The 19082-nt window shown below is 44.5% G+C and overlaps 1 protein-coding gene across 1 annotated transcript; it reads right to left on the bottom strand.

Annotated features, from left to right (window-relative positions):
* Nucleotides 1-1311: 1311 nt before the first annotated feature.
* LOC141476675 (follistatin-like) lies at nt 1312-6631 on the bottom strand. The gene is made up of 6 exons (XM_074165480.1): nt 6550-6631; nt 4455-4646; nt 3833-4051; nt 3243-3467; nt 1977-2207; nt 1312-1394 (listed from the first exon to the last, which is right to left on the bottom strand). Exons 1-6 carry the CDS (start codon nt 6629-6631, stop codon nt 1312-1314), a joined length of 1032 nt encoding a protein of 343 aa, XP_074021581.1.
* Between the last annotated feature and the right edge of the window lie 12451 nt (nt 6632-19082).

Genomic DNA, 19082 nt, shown 5'->3' with positions numbered 1-19082 from the left:
TCGAGTCCAACCAACAAAAAAACCCAAAACAAAAGCAACAACAACAAAACAAAAACAAAACAAAAAAAAAACCCACACCCAAAAAATCCCAGAATACCGACACCAAAACCAAACCAAAACAAACGCCCACAACCACACCCCACCCCACCCACAAACAGACACAAACCAACAATCTCGGGCACTAGAGCATGCCCTGAAGTGCCATGTCTACACGTTTCTTAAATACCTAAATGTCTTCTCTGCACCAGAGAGCCAGAACCCTTTAGAACCAAAAACTGAGGACTACTTCTAGGGAAAATTCCAGGTTTTTTTTTCCCCACTCATTTATTTACAAATACACATTATAATTTTTATATACATTGCACATTTACATGGTAGAAAAGTACAAAACTATATATTTAAATGAATTTATATTTAACTTGCCATGTTTGAAAATATAAAATTACATCAGAAAAAAAGTATTATGAAAAGCAAGAGACTTGAACTGATAAAGCTTTGATATAACTTCTAGTGACACACTGATTGGGAAAACAAAACTTTGAAAGTGGTACTGCAAGACCATCTTAAAGGAAACACCTGATAAAACATTTATGCATGTTACAAAAAAATAAAACAATAAAAATAAAATAAACCCTTTATTCTTATTACAGTTAGCCCTGTAGCTATTAACAACCTTCATAATCTGATTTCTTTGAGTCCGAAATGCGTATAGTACAGTATATATGCTCAGCACATTGAGATCACTTCAGTACATGATGTGATCAGAAGTAGAGAAAAGCGAAGTGGAAGAAGTTTCCTTAAAGATTGCCTCATTGCACCCTGGAAGTTTAAGTCAGTTACAATGCCTTTTGGTCAGTCAAGATTCCTTGTAAACAAAAACCCTAGGGATCTTTTAGGTACGAAAGGGCAAGCAGAAAATCCAATAAACATAACAGAAAACGACATGCAAGTTTGTTAAAGTGGAAAAGAGTTAACATCAGTGAAACAAAGAGATGAGATCATGTGGGTAAGCTCTAAGGAATGGACTTTTATAGTTTAAATGAAAAAAGAAAAGCTTAGCTTTACAAGCAAGAGACCTAACAATAAATAACACTGCTCTTCCCCTAACGAATAAATTTCTTCACAAACAAGGTGTACAGTCAACCAGACATTTTATGTATAAATTATAAAACATGACACAGTATAAATAAATGTCTACCAGACTCAAATATATGTATACTTTTTTCTCCCCAAAATAAATAAGCATACACTTGTTTACAGTATGGACATTGATTTTTGTTCCCAATGGCTGTTCCAATAGTGATGGAGGTTTTACCAGTCTAGAATGGAAGATATAGGAAAGCTGTAGTCCTGGTCTTCATCTTCCTCCTCTTCCTCTGGGTCTTCATTAATGGCTAGATGGGGGAATACAGGGGAGCTGTTGTTTAAATAAGGACAACAACAGCGCAGAAGCAGCTCAGTGCATGTTTTCAAAGCCCTCTGAACAGCCATAATACAGCATTGCATTTTATGCAACTTGTAGTGAAATGCTCTTTGACATCTGCTGCTATGCAATAAGGTTTTTTTATACATAATCTATGAAGTCGTAACTGCAGAAAGTTCTGAAGAATCAATGACTCAGGTTTTATTGGCAGATTCCTGAAATTAAATGTGTTCTAGGTTTAACTGCTTTGTGTCCTTCATTCGGAGTTAGTAGAGGCAACTGTGCTAAACCAGGTGCCCATGTGCTACCATTAAGCTTGTTCTTTTGGACACAGAGTTTATCTGGATGTTAATAAAGCAATCAGCGAAGCACACGAGAGCAGACAAATTAGGGGAAAATAATCACTAGAATTACACTCACCTATGCATGATAGATACATACTTATATGACCCCAGCACTGTATCTCACATCTCTAAATCAAGCTTTCTTATGTTTAAAAGTGTAAGGCTTTATTACCTAGGGACTGCCTTCAGAGTTAAAAAATCTCACTTACAGTTGCAAGATCCAGAGTGCTTTACTTCTAGAAGCACACCCGTGGAGCAGGCTGCCTCTTTCATGGCACACTCACTTGGGTAAGTCGTGTTATCGCTGGCACAGACTGCCTCATCTGACTTGCTTTCAGGGCATGGCTCATCGCAGAGGGCGCACCGACCTCTGCCAACCTTGAAATCCCACAAGCATTTCTTCCCAGCACTGCACTGAATGTCTTCACAGGATTTGGCTTCTAAAAATATACACAGGATACTAGAGGTAAGTGAAAAGGCAAAGGAAAAAGAAAAGCAACAAATAACCCCAAACTCCCTTTCCCCCAATGAACTGTGAACAGACAAAGCTCAGATACTGTAGATGTGAGGATACTTGCTGATTTTACTAAAGCAAGTAGTCCCTTGGACACCATTGCCTGTCTATATGTGGGGGAGGAAAGACAGCTGTGCCAACAGAGCTTGGCCCTGGGAATACAGGATTACATTTGCCAATTGTACATGACCTTCCTGCTCCATTTGATGTCACTGGAAATTCAGCTCCCCAAATTAGCAGTAAGTGCAGAATTTGCTAACACATTCAGCATTTCTAAATAAATTATTTTTAAACTAATTCACCTAAAGTAGTTGCCTGCAAGATTGGAAAGGGAATTCACCTCAACCTATGCCAACTAAAAGCAGCCTGGGACTCCCCCGAATCTACCCAGCAGTTTTGGGGAGCAGAGGCTGACCTGAAGGTTCTTCCTTGTAACATGCTACACTATCACTCATTTCTGGAAATCACAATACAAAATGTCAGGATGCACAGAGATTATTTTCCTATCTTCACCCACCATCTCCAAACTCTGCAATATTTTTAAAGAGGAAAAAGTGAACAGATGTTTCCAATTAAGTTAACGCAAGCTTTGCCAAGACCACTTGAAGACAATTGTTTCCAGGAATCCAGATCTACTGAATATTGAGACTTTGTTACGCTGTAACCATGTCATCATCTATTTAATGGCAGGTACTCCCCCTTGGGTACTAATGTCAGCACCCACAATGATGACAAGAGAAGCAGAATCAGGCCCTCTACTCCCTCACCCCTTTTGCAATCTTTTCTGGGGCAAAGCTCACCCTGGCTCTCCTTTTCCTGGAGGGGAGCACAAATCCAGGCTGCTGGAAGTCTCTCCTCCTCTGCAACGCTCACTACATCCATCCCGTTCCACACACGATATTCTGAAACAGCTGAGCCAGGAAGGTCCCTCCACCCTTACCCCTCGGACCGAGATACCTACTGATGCATTTTCCTTCGTAGGCTAATCCAATGGATCTGCCCAATAGGCAGGTAGCTTTCCTCAGGTGGCAGGCACTGGCATAAGTTATGCCGTCATTCCCGCAGAGATACTGTTCATGGGAGGTAGGCTCTGGGCAAATTTGATTACATGTCACGCAGTAAGCATTATTAGTTTGATCAACCACACATGTGGAGCTGCCTGGGCATAAAACTTCCCTACAGGTCTCTGAAATAAAGACAGAAACACACAATGATTAATAGGAGATCCCAGAGCGCTGTTGAGGAGTGAATGGGTGAGACAATGAAACAAATGATCAGATAAGAGCCTTCAGCAGCTCTCCTCATTTAAGGGCCACTGGAGGAAACCTTCCTATCTCAGGGTAGCTGATGGGACACAAGTGCTGCTAGACTATGGGAAACTCGTCCTTGCTTGTTGAGCACGGTTTAATTACTGTCTCCCAGCATTTGGAATGTCACTCTGGTTCCATCACTGGTTCCTGTGGGGAAGTATGTCCAACAGCTCCTCCTCCCTACACTCAGACACACACACTTTGGCATTTGAGGGAGATCGGATTAGATTTGCAAACCTACTTTTGCATTTGCCCTGATACTGGACTTCAAGTTCGGGCTGTTCTTTACATCTGGCTTTGAGAAGGGCACACTCGTTCCTGTAGGTTTTCCCATCTAAGCCACACACGGGGCCCTTCCAAGTGATATTAGAGCAATCCGGAGCACAAACACACCGAGGTTTGTTCTTCTTGTTCATTTTACATTTCTTCCCGGGTCCACAGTCCACGTTCTCACATGTTTCTGATGGAAAGAAAGAGGCACCACTTTAGTACTGTGCATGCAGAACAGACCTGGTGTCAAAACTGCTTAAAGAAAAAAAAAGAAAAAAAGACACCTCATTGTGACCCCTGGGCATAAAAAGAAAACACCTTCCCCTTCCTCCAGGAAACACCACTCGAAGGAAATTCTCCCTGCCAGTGAGGGTGGGGGGAGAGGAGGTCGCTCCCAATGTGCATGGTGGCCGAGAATAAATGGGGGCCCCCTCACTGATCCCAAGGTTGGTACAAGATGTGCCTCAAAGCCTCACCGAGGAAGGAAGCAGGAGGACCACGCTGCCCCCCTCCAGCTCCTTCCCCGTTCCTCCTCTCCCAGCCCTGTCCCTGCCTGAACTGCTCCTCAGCAAGCTCGCCAGCACCCCTCTCACCTTTGCACGGGATGCAGTTTGGGGCTCCCCCATTAAAAATCATCCACTTAAAAAGCGTGTTGTCGTTGACGTCCTCTTCCGTCCATGAAGTTGTCAGGCGGCTGGTCTTGCAGCACTCCTCCTTGCTGAGGTCAGTTTTGTAGAGGACCTGGCAGCGGCCGTTCTGCGCCTGCCGGAGCCAGCAGTTCCCAGCTGCGTGAGGAGGGGGACGGGAGGACACTCAGCTGGATCAGTGGCAGGCACCAGTGACCCAGACACAACACGTGTGCCTTGCAATGACTTACTAGACTGTTTACTTTTATTTGTCCCATTTCATAACCCGCAGCTACTCCGGCCCATTTGGGAGCATAGTTTAAAAATAAACACAACAAAAACAACAAAACCAAACACCAAAAACAAACACACAAAAAAACCCAAACCCAGAAAGAAAGAAAAGACCCGATCAGAACAGGACGAGGAGGTATTTCGGGGGTATTTATTCCATATGTAGAGCAGAAGGAGCGCTACCGGCACGTGACAGAGGCTTGAAAAGTATGTGCATTTAAAAGGGAATAAAAAGAAAATCGCGCTTGCAAATTCCTTCCTCCTCCCCCTGCCCTCTCCTCCTCACCGCGGCTGCACAGCAGCATTGTTTTAGTGCCACACAGTTTCAGTCCCAGTCCATTTTGCAATCTGCACGAATTAAGAACATTTGCTGTTAGCAAAGTCTTTCGAAATCTCCACATTTTGCTGCTTCTATTAACAAATGTCTTTCCTTCACTAATATAAGTTAGCAGAGCTCCAAAAAAAAAAGGTAAAGTGTACGAAATACAAGGGCACATAGAGTAGGAGGCCCCTACAGAGTTTTAAAAATCGATCAAGCTGGAAAAGTTATAGGCGTCATCTCTCCCGCAAGCACTTCAGAGGAAAGTACACTGTCCTTAAACCGGATAGAGTGGGGTTGTTTGGGGTTTTTTTTACCTTTTTTATTTTATTAGTATCTCTGTTATTTGTGGAGTCAAGCCAAGAACATTAGTCCAAGCAAACCCCCCCTTTATAGCTGGAGAATTTTGGTTGGAATGAATCTCTCGTGAATAACCAATGTGACTTCTCCAGCAACTCAATACCAACTGATTCTGGTGCTAATCCAGCCAGGGCTCGATCCTGCCTCCTTACTCCGATGGGAATGTACTGCAGCGAGGGATCAGGATCGGCCAGCCGAGATGTCTCTGGGCGCGGGGGAAGATTGCCCCCTCCCTCCCTGCTAAAAATCATTGAACAAACAACGCCCTTAAAAAAAAAAAAAAGTTTTATGTCTTACAGTTGCCTACATTAGCTTAACTTATGCTCTAACTCGGTGGGGGAAAGAAAAGAAAAAAAAAGAAAGAAAAAAACAATGATAAAACAAGCAATGGTAAGACATCCAGGTTGTGGTTGGAACACAGTCAAGATAAAGGAAAAAAGCCCCAAAACTAAATATCAATATTCCCTTGTGTCAAAAGAGGGCTCTTAAGAGTTGTCAATATCAGGTTCGAGTTTGGGTTTTTTTTCGCATGGAAAAAAAACCCTTATTTAGGCATACTCTTCAGTGCAGGAGAGATTACAACACAGTAATATTCATTCACCAAAAAAAAGGGGAGGGGGGAGGAAATCCCAATATTAAAGAAATGTCCGGAAAATGACCACTTATTGGTTTCTAAAAATGTCAGGTGTAATTGTGGAGCTCCCCATCATCACCTTTTCTTCCGTCAGGCAGGCGAGATAAAAATCTGAGATAAATTACCAACAAACTTTGAGCACTCATTCGGGAGCTGAGACTGGGAAACTTCCCTCGTGATGCTGCTCTTCATTCATGCTGCATAATAATAATAAATACCAAGAAACATTCTATCTGTTCTCTATGCCTATGCAGAGCAGTGCAAAGATCCGATCAAAAAGGAATCAAAATGACACCTGCATCTCGGTACAAAGCAACCCCATGCCCACAGTTAACTTCTGTCCTGTTGGACTTTGGAGAGAGGCGTTTAACACCGCAGCAAACTAAACTGTGCCTCAAATACAGAAAACAATAGTAATAATAAAGAAACATATCTGCGAATAAACAATCTGGTCTTACCCTGCACTGTGTGATCTTCCATGAAGTGGCAGAGACACATCAGAAGTAAGAGCATGCCCGGGTGGATTCTCTGATTTAACATCCTCAGTGTAGCAGGGAGTGAGAAAGACACAGAAACAGCGTGAGGGGGAGTAGGGAGAGGGAGCGAGCACTAGCCAGACTGCTTACGATCGCTCTATTGAATGAACGTAAGGCTCTGAATGCAGTCTCTCTTTAAATCTATACGGGGGTCTTAGCTGTCTGCGGTGGGCGGTCTCCTAATGTGTGTGTGTGTCTGCTCGGGGGTGGGGAGATTTAAAAAGTTCAGTGTGAATCAGGTGACATTTTCCACCTTCTGGAAACCCTCTCCAGTTATCTGCTTTAGGTGCACGCACACACAGGCGCGCACCGGAGCGCACTCGCGCAGCCCCACGTCAGCCCTGCGCGGCGGAGACGCCGGAGCTGTTAGCACAGCCGCGGGAGGCAGCGCAAGCCCCGGCCTTGGCGGTCGCGGAGCCGGTCGCGCCCGCGCAAACTGGGAGGCGCGCGGCGGGCCGCACCCGCGCCGCAGGCCATCCGCGGGAGTCACAGCCGCGCGAGGGGCGCCCCTGTCCCCCTGACAGCGCGGGCGGGTGCACGGAGGTGGGGAGGCTGCCGGGGCGCGGAGCGGCGCTTGCTCGCCCGGGGTCGGCTCCGCGGCCGCAGGGCGCTGCCATCCCGCGCGAAGTCACTGCTAATAATGAATTCTACTCCCCCCACCTACGACGGGCGGGAGGCGGCTGGCGCGCACAGCTCGCTCGGCGGGACTCATCCCAAAAAAACCCGCCAACCAACCAACCGATCAACCCCAAACAAACAAACAAGAACCAAATAAAAGTTTAATACCTAGGACTGTGCCCAAGTGACAGCCTTTTCACTGGGAGCCCAGGAGGACGAGACGGGAATGGGGGCGATGTAGGCGGTCTCCTTTCAGAATCAGTAAAGATTGCAACATCGATAATGAACTTCTAGAGTACTACTTTATTAAGCACAGTCTGGCATTATTCTCCCCTTAGAAAAGTTGGCGATCTCTCACTTATAACATTTTTTGGCACCGCTGAATGAAACTGAGTAGACGATATTTCCTTTTATACAAAACAATTTCGTTAACGGAAAATTGTATTGTGTATTCAAAAGCTGCCTTTTAAATTTAGATTCTTTCGCTTTTCTGAGCCACCAAAGCACAACAGACTGAGAAGTATGCAGACAGGAATGCCCGGACAGTGCCGAGTCAGGGGCCGGTGCGCCGCGGCCGCTCGCGCCTAACCCTCCCCACACCCCTCCTTCCCGCTCCCGCCTTCCGGCTCCCCCCACCGCCCGCCCCCTCCCCACAACTGCAAATAACTCAGTGATAACAGATTTTTTTCCACCAACTGCAGGAGATAGTGCTAATCTTTTAATAAAAGATCCCATTACAATGGGATCTATCTGGTCAGACTATAATAGATCCAGAAATACAGCCGTGCTAATATTAGAAGACAGTTGTTTGGGTGTCTCAGACCGGGCCCGGTCCTGCTTTGAAAGTGGGCATGAATCACAATGTCCCTCGGTACGACTTGCGTTCACACGAATTAAGCAGCAGACTGGTAAATGCTTGACCCCGTTGCATTTGTTTTGTTTTGTTATTATTATGATCATCGATCTGAACAGCGCCCGGGCATTCTGAGCACTTCAGAAGCCCCGGGAATCCACATCCTTTTTAATCTTTTCCCAAATTGGTGCATCCCTCTCCCTCCTCACTCGCCGGAGCAGCGTTAATGCAGGGTTGCTTAGTGCCCTCTAATGGCAGATAACATTAACAATTAATAGCAAAACGCAAATAAAGGGCAGGTTTCAAAAGCTGCCTCTCCTCCCGGAGGGGACGGATTCTAGGCGCAAGGTGCCCCGAGGGGCCGGACCTCCTTCGCCCCAACCCCCTCCCCGGGGCACGGCTAGCGGGGAGGCGCGGGGGAGCCCCTGCCGGCTGCGGGGGCAGCGATCTGGGCTCGGCCCGTCGCGGGGCATGTAGGAAACGGCGCGGACTCCGCCGAGACGTGGGGGTCGGAGGCCTGGCTGCCCTCGCCGCCCCCTCCCGGGCGCACCTCTCCCGGGCCCCCTCCGCCTCGCCCCGTGGGGCTCCCGGCCACGGCCGGGTGCGGCGTCGCACTTCCGCCTCACACCTCCTGAAGCAGCTTGCCTCCCCCCGGGCGCAGCTGCTGCTCACCCAATCGCGGATGGCCCGGAGGGGTCCCGGCGGCAGCGATACTGGGGCGTGCTGCGGAGGCAGGCTCACATTTTATCTTTTTTTTTTTTCTTTTCCCAGTTTGTGTTTTTTAATAATTGGACAATACGGTGTTTATCCTGATAATGTTTTCAATTAGAGAGGCATTTTCAGGCTGTATTCCTGGAAATGAGATGCCGGATGGGTCGATAACGTTTGCACATGTCCTTCACGTGTATATCATGAGGAGATCAATATGATTGCACTGGTATGGAGATTTGTATCACACCTGTTCTCTGACATCACATAGAAACAGCTGCTGTTTCTTTTATTGTTGGAGGGGTTTTTTTCTTCTTTTTTATATGCTAAATATCGGGCTTGTGTGTAACAACGTCAGGGATATAGTGTATAATCAAAAATGCTTTCTTCTTATTTACTGTGTGCTTCCCTATACAACAGAACACAAAAAGAGTGTTGTTCTCAGCCTGTCAGGTTTTAAAACTTCTTTCTACCAAGAAGTGCATGAATTTTAATATGTTTTTGGATGTGAATCCAATCTTTGCAGCTGGCCCTGATATTAGAATAATAAAACCTTTAAAAAAACCTGTATATACCAACATCTCAAACTTTCAGAAAATTCAGATTTAGCTCTCAATGTACATAAAATATGTGTCTTTGTCCTATCTCTAATATAGCTGTAGCTACAACAGGCTCCGTAATCAAAAATATTAAGTGGCTGGTCTCTTAGGAGAATTGCAGTAAAATACTGAGCAGGAGGAAAAATAATCCCCAAACATAACCTTGTGTGACATGTGCTATTAACATACACACGGGGAATATTTATTTTGTGATAAGTCAATATTCATTGTACTAATATAATGTATTTCTTTTTACTCTTTTCCCCTCAACGTGCTGCCTCTCAACAGAGGAGCAGTTGCCTGTATTTAGAATTAGACTGTCTTCGAAAAGGAGCATGCCTGCATAAAGTTTTTTGAGCATGGGGATAGGACTCCAAGCAAAAGATGATTATTTGGAAGGGATCTGGATTTTGGGTGAGAGAAAATGTGGAGGCCTATCCTGACATTTCCCAACCTAACATTCAAGGGAGAGGAAAAAGACTCAAACACCCTCCTGTGGTCCTGGATGCATGTATCATCCAATGTGGTTTCTCATACAACTGGCTTCTCCCACAGAGAAAGTACACAAAGGTAGAATGTCCTCTTCTTGTAGGAGAGACAACTTGTGAGCCTCCTTTACTCTCACCTAATTGTCCTGATTATCACAAAAAGAAAGGTCTGTTTCTGGAAAACTGCGCTTTTACAAAGGTTCCCTTCTTTCACATCTTAGATATTAGATTTAAGGACTTTACTGAGCACCACTGCATTCTTCCATTTTATAAGCTTGCTTTTATTTTTTTTCAGTATAGGGCAATTCAAGCCTTCAACAGCCTTTTCTGCTGTAGAAATTTCGAGTGCTGTTTCTCAGCATAAAGTAGCATAAAAATTTGGATTAAAAAGGTTAATTTCCTGATTTGGCCAAGACTTTTTAATGAAAAACAAGCAAACCAATTCCTGATAAAACTAAGCTCCAAAATGTATTAACTGAATTCTAATATGTTCTTCAGGTAGTGGATATGTGTGCTATTACATTGAAATTATTCCTACACATAAGTGAAACTGTTAAACATAGAACTTATATTGTATGCTATTGGAAAGTGGTGGTGTGCTTACTAGATCTATACAAGGACATTGAACAGTTATTTTTTTCTTTAAGTTGACCTAAAAGTTGATGTTTGTTTTCAGGTAGTGGACAATGGATTGAATTAAGAGGTAGTAGGGATTTTGCCTAATAAATATCACTGGGAAAATTGCAAATGGAATATAAGTTTGATCATCAGTAGATATTTGGCAAGCCACATCTGAAACCCTGTCATCACCTTTGACCAAGACAGCTGGAAACAGGTATGCTACTTGAAAATTCTCCCTGTGGTTCAGTGGAAGGAAGGAATTGAGCATGGTCAAGCAGTCCTCTTGTAGGCAAGCAATTTGCAGTTTTAATAATCCACCCTATGACAGATGCTCAGATTGTCTGGAGGGTACCCTCAGCATTTAGCCTGATTCATTGTGGTTCATGAGAAAAACAGGAGGACAGTGTGACTGTGAGTACTCTGATCTTAAATATGGAAAGTTTCTGGTAGCCCACGGAGGTTTAGCAACTCTGTGTGTTTGTGACTTTGTTCAGACCATAGAAAGGGCATGTAGACAGGTGGCCTTCACATTTTAGGTAAGATAAAATTGACATATATGTGGTATGAGTCAAACTGACCCCCTTCCTACCTTTTATTGGTGATTCCGGGAGTAATAACAGAATTGTGTATCGCTCTGCAGTTTGATGGATACATTCCTCAACAAGCTGTCTTTGACACTCCAAAGACATTTTCTTCTCTTGTGTAGGCAATACCATGCACTGAGGAAGTGCAGCAAACCTTATTATTCAGTACCCGTTGCAAACAGGGTGTGATGTGGTAAGACAAGGTTTAATGCATGAGCGGAATAAAACCAGGTTGCTAAACAAGTTAAAAAAGCTTTCCAGGTTGTTGAAAACCTGGACAAAAGTACAAAATTCCAGTAGAAAATAGGAGTGGAAAAACATTTAAGGAAAACATTAAAACCATTAACTGAGGAAGTTAAATGAAAAATGATAAATAAGTATACTGATCTATTGCTTTACTGATCTGATCTATTGTTCAGATACTTTTCTGTATAATTTCAGAGAACAGAAAACAACTAGAAACGCACACAGACCATGGAATTTCTAGGGCAGAAAAAAGATTCTCCCCCTGTTGGGACTGCAACATCGTCAATAGCAGCAGGAATTCTGACACTGATTCTAAATGAAATTTTGAAAACAAAACAAAAATAGAAAATGTATTTATTGATAAAAACCTGCTCAAAACATCCATTTAGGATGCTACTGTTTTAAAGAAATGCCTAAATGCCAGGAAGGCAGCACCACCAGTGCTAGACAACCCATTTCCATGTAAAGGCTTAAGAAGTGGTGTAGTGAGAGGGAGCATGGAAAGAGCAAAGTTGTCAAATAGAACAACCCCTGGAAGGCCATTTCAGCTTGGGCAGCATTAAGCTAACTGTTGGCTGTCTTAAGTCATGTGCGAAGTGCAGAATGTCTCTTCCCAGCTTCCTGACTGGCAAATTGCCTTTTCTACTTCCTCAACTCTGCCAAGCAGAGCTATATCACACTTGGTGATATAACTTCAAATTTTTAAGTTAAAATTATAGATGAGGAACGTGGTACTTTAGGAATGGTGGGGTTACATGTGGTTATTGTACTTTTAAGATCTGGAACATTTTGTGTGGCAGACTTCAAAAGACATGTCAGTTGTCAATTAGTTGCAGCTGGAACAGGATTGGAGACTAAACCCAAGATTAAAGTGAGTACAGACATAGTTTGTAAATAACTACTGTGAAAATTCAATTAATGTTTGCTATTACTTTATTTTTCTTCTTGTTAGTTTGATTCTATTAAAGTTAATACGGAGGGCATATCTGAATCATTGGATATGTGGAGTCACATCATTTTCTAATCCAAAAAAGGATTCATTTGACTGTAGATCCTGGCCCGGAGTTTAAATGGAATAAAAATCACTGTTAAGAGTGATACCCATAGCCAACTGTGACAAGCTCAATATAGCATGGCAAAAAGGGTAACAAATGGACAATTTCCAGCTCAGTGCATGACGTACTGGATCTTGTTTCCAGATTGAGAGAGTCGGTGCTTGAGTACGTCAAAATTACAGCCTTGTTAGGGACAGATCATTAACTTCTTACTGTGAAGTTTGTATTTACTTTATTGCCCATCAAGGAAGCGGATCAGTTTTAATGGTTTACTTTCAGATATTGATGGAACCAAATGGATTTTAGACTGCTGTTTAGTCAGTGGCAGCTTACTGGGACATTATCAAAATTATCCCACACAGTACATGTTATAAACTCCAAATGTCACCTTCTAGTAGTGCTGTACATATTGGTGAATACATAGCATGTGAGGAAAGAAATGAATTAAACAGAGCCCCCAGAAAAAATAATGATCTAAACCAGACTAATTGCGACAAAGAATTTTAGAGAAGTTAAGGTCATGGCTATGATGGAAGCAAAGAAAAGCTTTTTTTCCCAATTGTGATGAGCTGCTTTATTTTTATGAGCAGAAAAGGACTATCTCATTATTATCCTGATTCCTTCAAATTTTTCTTTCATAATGAAAGCACTTAGTGCTAAAACATTTTTATTTCAAGATCTGCTACAGCATCAGACACGTATGACAACTCTTCATAGGTCATCAACATTTTCTTTTCAGTCCATTAAAAAGCACATTTTTGCTATCGCATAATCAACAGTCAATTTTTAGTACAAATTAAAGGTATTATGTTGTATTAAGTAAACAATGCTGCAAGTAACTCTGTAGATTTCTCTTACTGCAGTGCAAAATAGTCGTATCTATGGACCTCCTAAAGTCTTATTTTGAAGTCAGGCTTTTATGGAATAAATATGACTACAAATATTAGCTAATAGTATGGGAAGGAAGAAGAGCCCAGGGTCATTTATGCTTTCTTTTGGGACCTATTGCATACATTTTTTTGAAGTGGAAGCCATGCATGGACTGCTGAGAGTTTGTTGGCTTCAAAGTACGTGCTGTGAGAGTTGTCTCCCTCCGGTAGCATAAAAACTGGCTTATGTCCTCCTAATACTCTCCCAAGAAGGGAGTCTAGGAGGAGCCTTGTGGCTTCTGTTCTGTCCACTAACTTGGTCAGTTCACATATGCTTTCTTCTACACTTGATCAAGAGGTGACTTGAGGAGCCAGAAGTCCTGAATAGGAGGACTGATATCCAGACTTCCAGTCACAGAATCACAGAATCACAGAATCTTAGTGGTTGGAAAGGACCTTTGAGATCATCGAGTCCAACCACATTAAAAAAAAACAAACAAACAAAAAAACCCACAACACACAAAAACAAACAAACAAGCAAACAAAAAAAAACAAACAAAAAAACCCCCAAAAAAACCCAACAACAACAAAAAAAAAAGCACCCACCAACTAAACCCCACACCCACAACCTCACACACAACACCCCACCACAAACCAACAATCCCGGGCACTAGAGCATGCCCTGAAGAGCCATGTCTACACGTTTCTTAAATACCTCCAGGGATGGTGACTCCACCACCTCCCTGGGCAGGCTGTTCCAGTGCTTGACCACTCTTTCAGTAAAGTAATTCTTCCTAATATCTAATCTAAACCTCCCTTGCCGCAGCTTCATACCATTTCCTCTGGTCCTGTCGTTATTCCCTTGGGAGAAGAGGCCAACCCCCGCCTCTCTACAGTTTCCTTTCAGGTAGTTGTAGAGGGCAATGAGGTCTCCCCTCAGCCTCCTCTTCTCCAAACTAAAGTCCTTAGGGTATGTTAAGTTCCCTTCCTCCTTGGATGTCTAGAAAAAGAGTAGATAGTGCATCTTCTGTGCAAAGGGCAGCCAGTTCAGTCATGGGTTTGCAGGACAGTCCAGAACACATGGGTTTGAGCTTCTGCTTTCTTGTCTCTGCCCTGGCCCTCACCTCTTCTAAGGATCAACCAAGTCCTTGGTTGTCCTCCAGTCATCAGAGCAGAACTGATACCTGTGGGGCCTCCAGCTCTGAGAACCTTCTAATCCTTATCAATTTCATTGTATAGGACTGCTGTGAGAAGAGGAAGGGTAAGCATGGAGATGATCTGATTCTCAGATGAGAGAGGGTGAGGTAGAGGCAGGAAAAGGGCTTTAGCCATTTTCCCACACAACATGCCCATCCTATCGTGACTCCAGCTGCTGCTCCAGAAGTGTGTGTGTCTTGCACAGATGTGGCATCACATCTGCTAGCCTTGTATGAATAACCTGGTGTCATAGTGTCACCTGGGATACAGTTAACTTTCTTACTTGGATTTGGGATGAGAATAGTGTTGATAACACACTGGTGTTTTTGGTTGTTGCTAAGCAGTCAAAGCCTTTTCTGCTCCTCATACTGCCCTGCCAGAGAGTAGGCTGGGAGTGCACAAAAAGTTGGGAGGAGACACAGCCGGGACAGCTAACCTCAACTGACCAAAGGGATATTCCACACCATATGACATCATGGACAGCATATAAAGATGGGGGAAGAAGAAGGAAGGGGGAGGCTGTTTGGAGTTATGCTGTTTTGTCTTCCCAAGTAACCATTACGCATGACGGAGCCCTGCTTTCCTGGAGATGGCTGAACACCTGCCTGCTCATGGGAAGTAGTGAATGAATTCCTTGTTTTGCTTTGCTTGCATGCATGGCTTTTGCTTTACTAATGTCCTGGTTTGAGGTAAAACAGAACTAATTTTCTTTTCAGACCGTATAGGAGTCACACCTGCAGGGAGGAGCAGACAGGACAGGTGGCCCAAAACTGAGCAATGGGGTATTCCATCCCATCTGCATCACGCTCAGTATAAAAGCTGAGGGATCAAAGGGTCAGCTCTTTTTCTTCAGTGACCAGTGTCCGAGGAGAACTCTGTCTGTTTGTCTGCCTTTGATCATGATCCATGTGTTCCTGACTCCAGATCTGGAATCCAGTTCCTTTATGTTGCTGAATCCAGTCTGGGACTTTCCTAGTGCCTGCCAGTGACATGATCGTCATGCTGGGAGCTTGATACTGGGTTTTGTATACATTGTCTATATTTCATTATTTTCTTATTAATATTATTATATTTTAATTTATTTTTAATTATTAATATTTCATTGAAGTAGTTTAGTTTCTTTTACATTCCAGAGGTCTCTCCGCCCAACTCTCTAGCCTGTCATGTCTCGCTGTATGGCAGCACAGCCTTCTGGTGTGTCAGCCACTCCTCCCAGTTTTGTGTCATCAGCAAACTTGCTGAGGGTACACTCTATCCCTTCATCCAGGTCATTGATGAAGATATATAGATCCAGTTTTTAGGAATAAAATGGCAAGATGGACGCCATCAGATCCCTATAGACGTGATCAATAAAATAGCAGCTATGTCTCCACCAACTAGTATAAAGGAAGCACAAGCTTTCTTAGGCATTGTGGGTTTTTGGAGGATGCATATCCCAGATTACAGTCTGATTGTGAGCCCTCTGTATCAAGTAACCCGGAAGAAGAACGATTTTAAATGGGGTCCTGAGCAACGACAACCTTTATGAACAAATTAAACAGGAAATAGTCCATGCAGTAGCTCTGAGGCCAGTCCGGGCGGGACAAGATGTTAAAAAGGTGATCTTCACCGCAGCCGGGGAGAATGGCCCTACCTGGAGCCTCTGGCAGAAAGCACCAGGGGAGACACGCAGCCGACCCCTAGGGTTTTGGAGTCGGGGATACAGAGGATACGAAGCCCGCTATACTCTGACAGAAAAGGAGATATTGGCAGCGTATGAAGGGGTTTGAGCAGAAGCGGTTGGTACAGAAGCACAGCTCCTCTTAGCACCTCGAATGCCGGTGCTGGATGTTCAAAGAAAGGGTCCCCTCTACACATCATGCAAGGGATGCTACATGGAGTAAGTGGATTGCACTGATCACAGAGCTAACTCGAATGGGAAACCCCAGTCACCCAGGAATTCTAGAGGTGATTATGGACCGGCCAGAAGGCAAGGATTTTGGAATGTCACCGGAGGAGGAGTGACACGCGTGGAAGAGGCCCCAGCGTATAATAAACTACCAGAAAATGAGAAGAGATATGCCCTGTTCACTGATGGGTCCTGCCAGATTGTGGGAAAGCATCGAAAGCGGAAGGCTGCCGTGTGGAGTCCTACAAGACAAGTTGCAGAAGCCACTGAAGGACAAGGTGAATCGAGCCAGTTTGCGGAGGTGAAAGCAATTCAGCTGGCTTTAGACATTGCTGAGCAAGAAAAATGGCTGGTACTTTATCTCTGTATCAATTCATGGATGGTGGCAAATGCTCTGTGGGGGTGGTTACAACAGTGGAAGCAGAGCAACTGGCAGCGCAGAGGTAAACCCATCTGGGCTGCTGAATTGTGGCAAGATATTGCTGCCCGGGTAGAGAATCTGGTTGTGAAAGTACGTCATGTAGATGCCCATGTACCCAAGAGCCGGGCCACTGAGGAACATCAGAACAACCAGCAGGTGGATCGGGCTGCTGAGATTGAAGGGGCTCAGGTGGATCTGGACTGGCAACATAAGGGTGAATTATTCATAGCTCGATGGGCCCATGACTCCTCAGGCCATCAAGGAAGAGACACCACATATAGATGGGCTCGTGATCGAGGGGTGGATTTGACCATGGACACTGTTGCACAGATCATCCACGAATGTAAGACGTGTGCTGCAATCAAGCAAGCCAAGCGATTAAAGCCTCTTTGGTATGGAGGACGATGGCTGAAATACAAATATGGGGAGGCCTGGCAGATCGATTATATCACACTCCCACAAACCCGTCAAGGCAAGCGCCATGTGCTCACAATGGTGGAAGCAACCACTGGATGGCTGGAAACATACCCTGTGCCCCATGCCACCGCCCGGAACACCATCCTGGGCCTTGAAAAGCAAGTCCTGTGGCGACATGGCACCCCAGAGAGAATTGAGTCGGACAACGGGACTCATTTCCGAAACAGCCTCATTGACACCTGGGCCAAAGAGCATGGTATTGAATGGGTCTATCACATCCCTTATCATGCACCAGCCTCTGGGAAGATAGAACGGTACAATGGACTGTTAAAAACTGCACTGAGAGCAATGGGTGGTGGGACTTTAAAAAATTGGGATACACATTTAGCAAAGGCTACCTGGCTAGTTAACACCAGGGGATCTACCAACCGAGCTGGCCCCGCCCAATTAAGACCTCCATGTACTGTGGAGGGAGATAAAGTCCCCATAGTGCACATGAAGAATATGTTAGGGAAGACAGTCTGGGTTAGTCCTGCCTCAGGCAAAGGCAAACCCATCCATGGGATTGCTTTTGCTCAAGGACCTGGCTGCACTAGGTGGGTGATGCAGAAGGATGGGGAAGTTCAATGTGTTCAATCATGGAGACCTGATTTTGGGTGAGAATAGCCAGTGAATGAAACTGTATGATGTTAATTGCTAAATGACCCTGCCACTGTACATCCTCATTTCTGTAACTGCTATTGGTTGTACTATAGTAAGAATCACCCAAACTAATGACAGATGGATTCTGATGAAAAACCGAGTAAAGTGCAGCAGTGAAGGGATCAGAACTGACCTCAGCAGCTGGCGCCCAGCAACTTCATCGAGATCGACATCTTCAACCCATGGACCGTGGACATGAGCTGCACCGGATACATCAGCTGCAAGCCCCGAAAATACAGCATGCGACAGTCCAGCCCCACACACACCATCTTGCCTGCCCTGAGAGACTGTTCTAACAGATGGAGCCCAAAGTCATGGATTAAATGAACTCAATGGACATTTTAGAGTAATGGCCCATAGACTAAGGACATTATATCTGTATGGTTATATATATGTACATATATATATATATATCAGGGAAAACTGATAGCATTTCATTGAAAACTGTAAGATCTGCTATAGACCACCCAACCAGGATGAGCAGGCTGATGAGGTATTCTATAAGCGGCTGGCTGCAGTCTCGCAAACGCCAGCCCTTGTTCTAGTTGGGGACTTCAACTTACCAGACATCTGCTGGAAATATAACACAGCAGAGAGCAGGCAGGCTAGGAGGTTCCTCGAGTGTATGGAGGATAACTTCCTGACACAAATGGTAGGTAAGCCTACCAGGGGAGGTGCCTTGCTAGACCTACTGTTCACAAATAAAGAAGGGCTAGTTGGGGACGTGGAGGTCGGAGACAGTCTTGGGCTTAGTGATCATGAAATGGTTAAGTTTTCCATTCATAGTGAGGTAAGGAAGGGGATTAACAAAACCTCCATCTTGGACTTCCGGTGGGCAGACTTTAACCTGTTCAGAACCCTGGTTGGGAGAGTCCCGTGGGAGGTAGTCCTGAGAGACAAAGGAGCCCAGGAAGGCTGGACGCTCTTCAAGAGGGAAATCCTAAAGGCCCAGGAGCAGGCTGTCCCCATGAAGCGCAAAATTAAAGGGCGGGGAAAATGGCCGGCCTGGATGAACAAAGAGCTCTTGATGGGACTTAAGGAAAAAAGGAAGGTTTACCACCTTTGGAAGAGGGGACAGGCAACTCGGGAGGAGTACAGAGATTGTGTTAGGTCATACAGAGAAAAAATCAGGAAGGCAAAAGCCCAGCTAGAACTCAACCTGGCCATTAATATAAGGGACAACAAAAAA

The sequence above is a fragment of the Numenius arquata genome, chromosome W (genome assembly GCF_964106895.1).
Source record: "Numenius arquata chromosome W, bNumArq3.hap1.1, whole genome shotgun sequence".
Lineage (NCBI taxonomy): Eukaryota > Metazoa > Chordata > Aves > Charadriiformes > Scolopacidae > Numenius > Numenius arquata.
The sequence above is the reverse complement of the archived record's forward strand: the minus strand, read 5'-3'. Positions and strand labels throughout refer to the sequence as shown.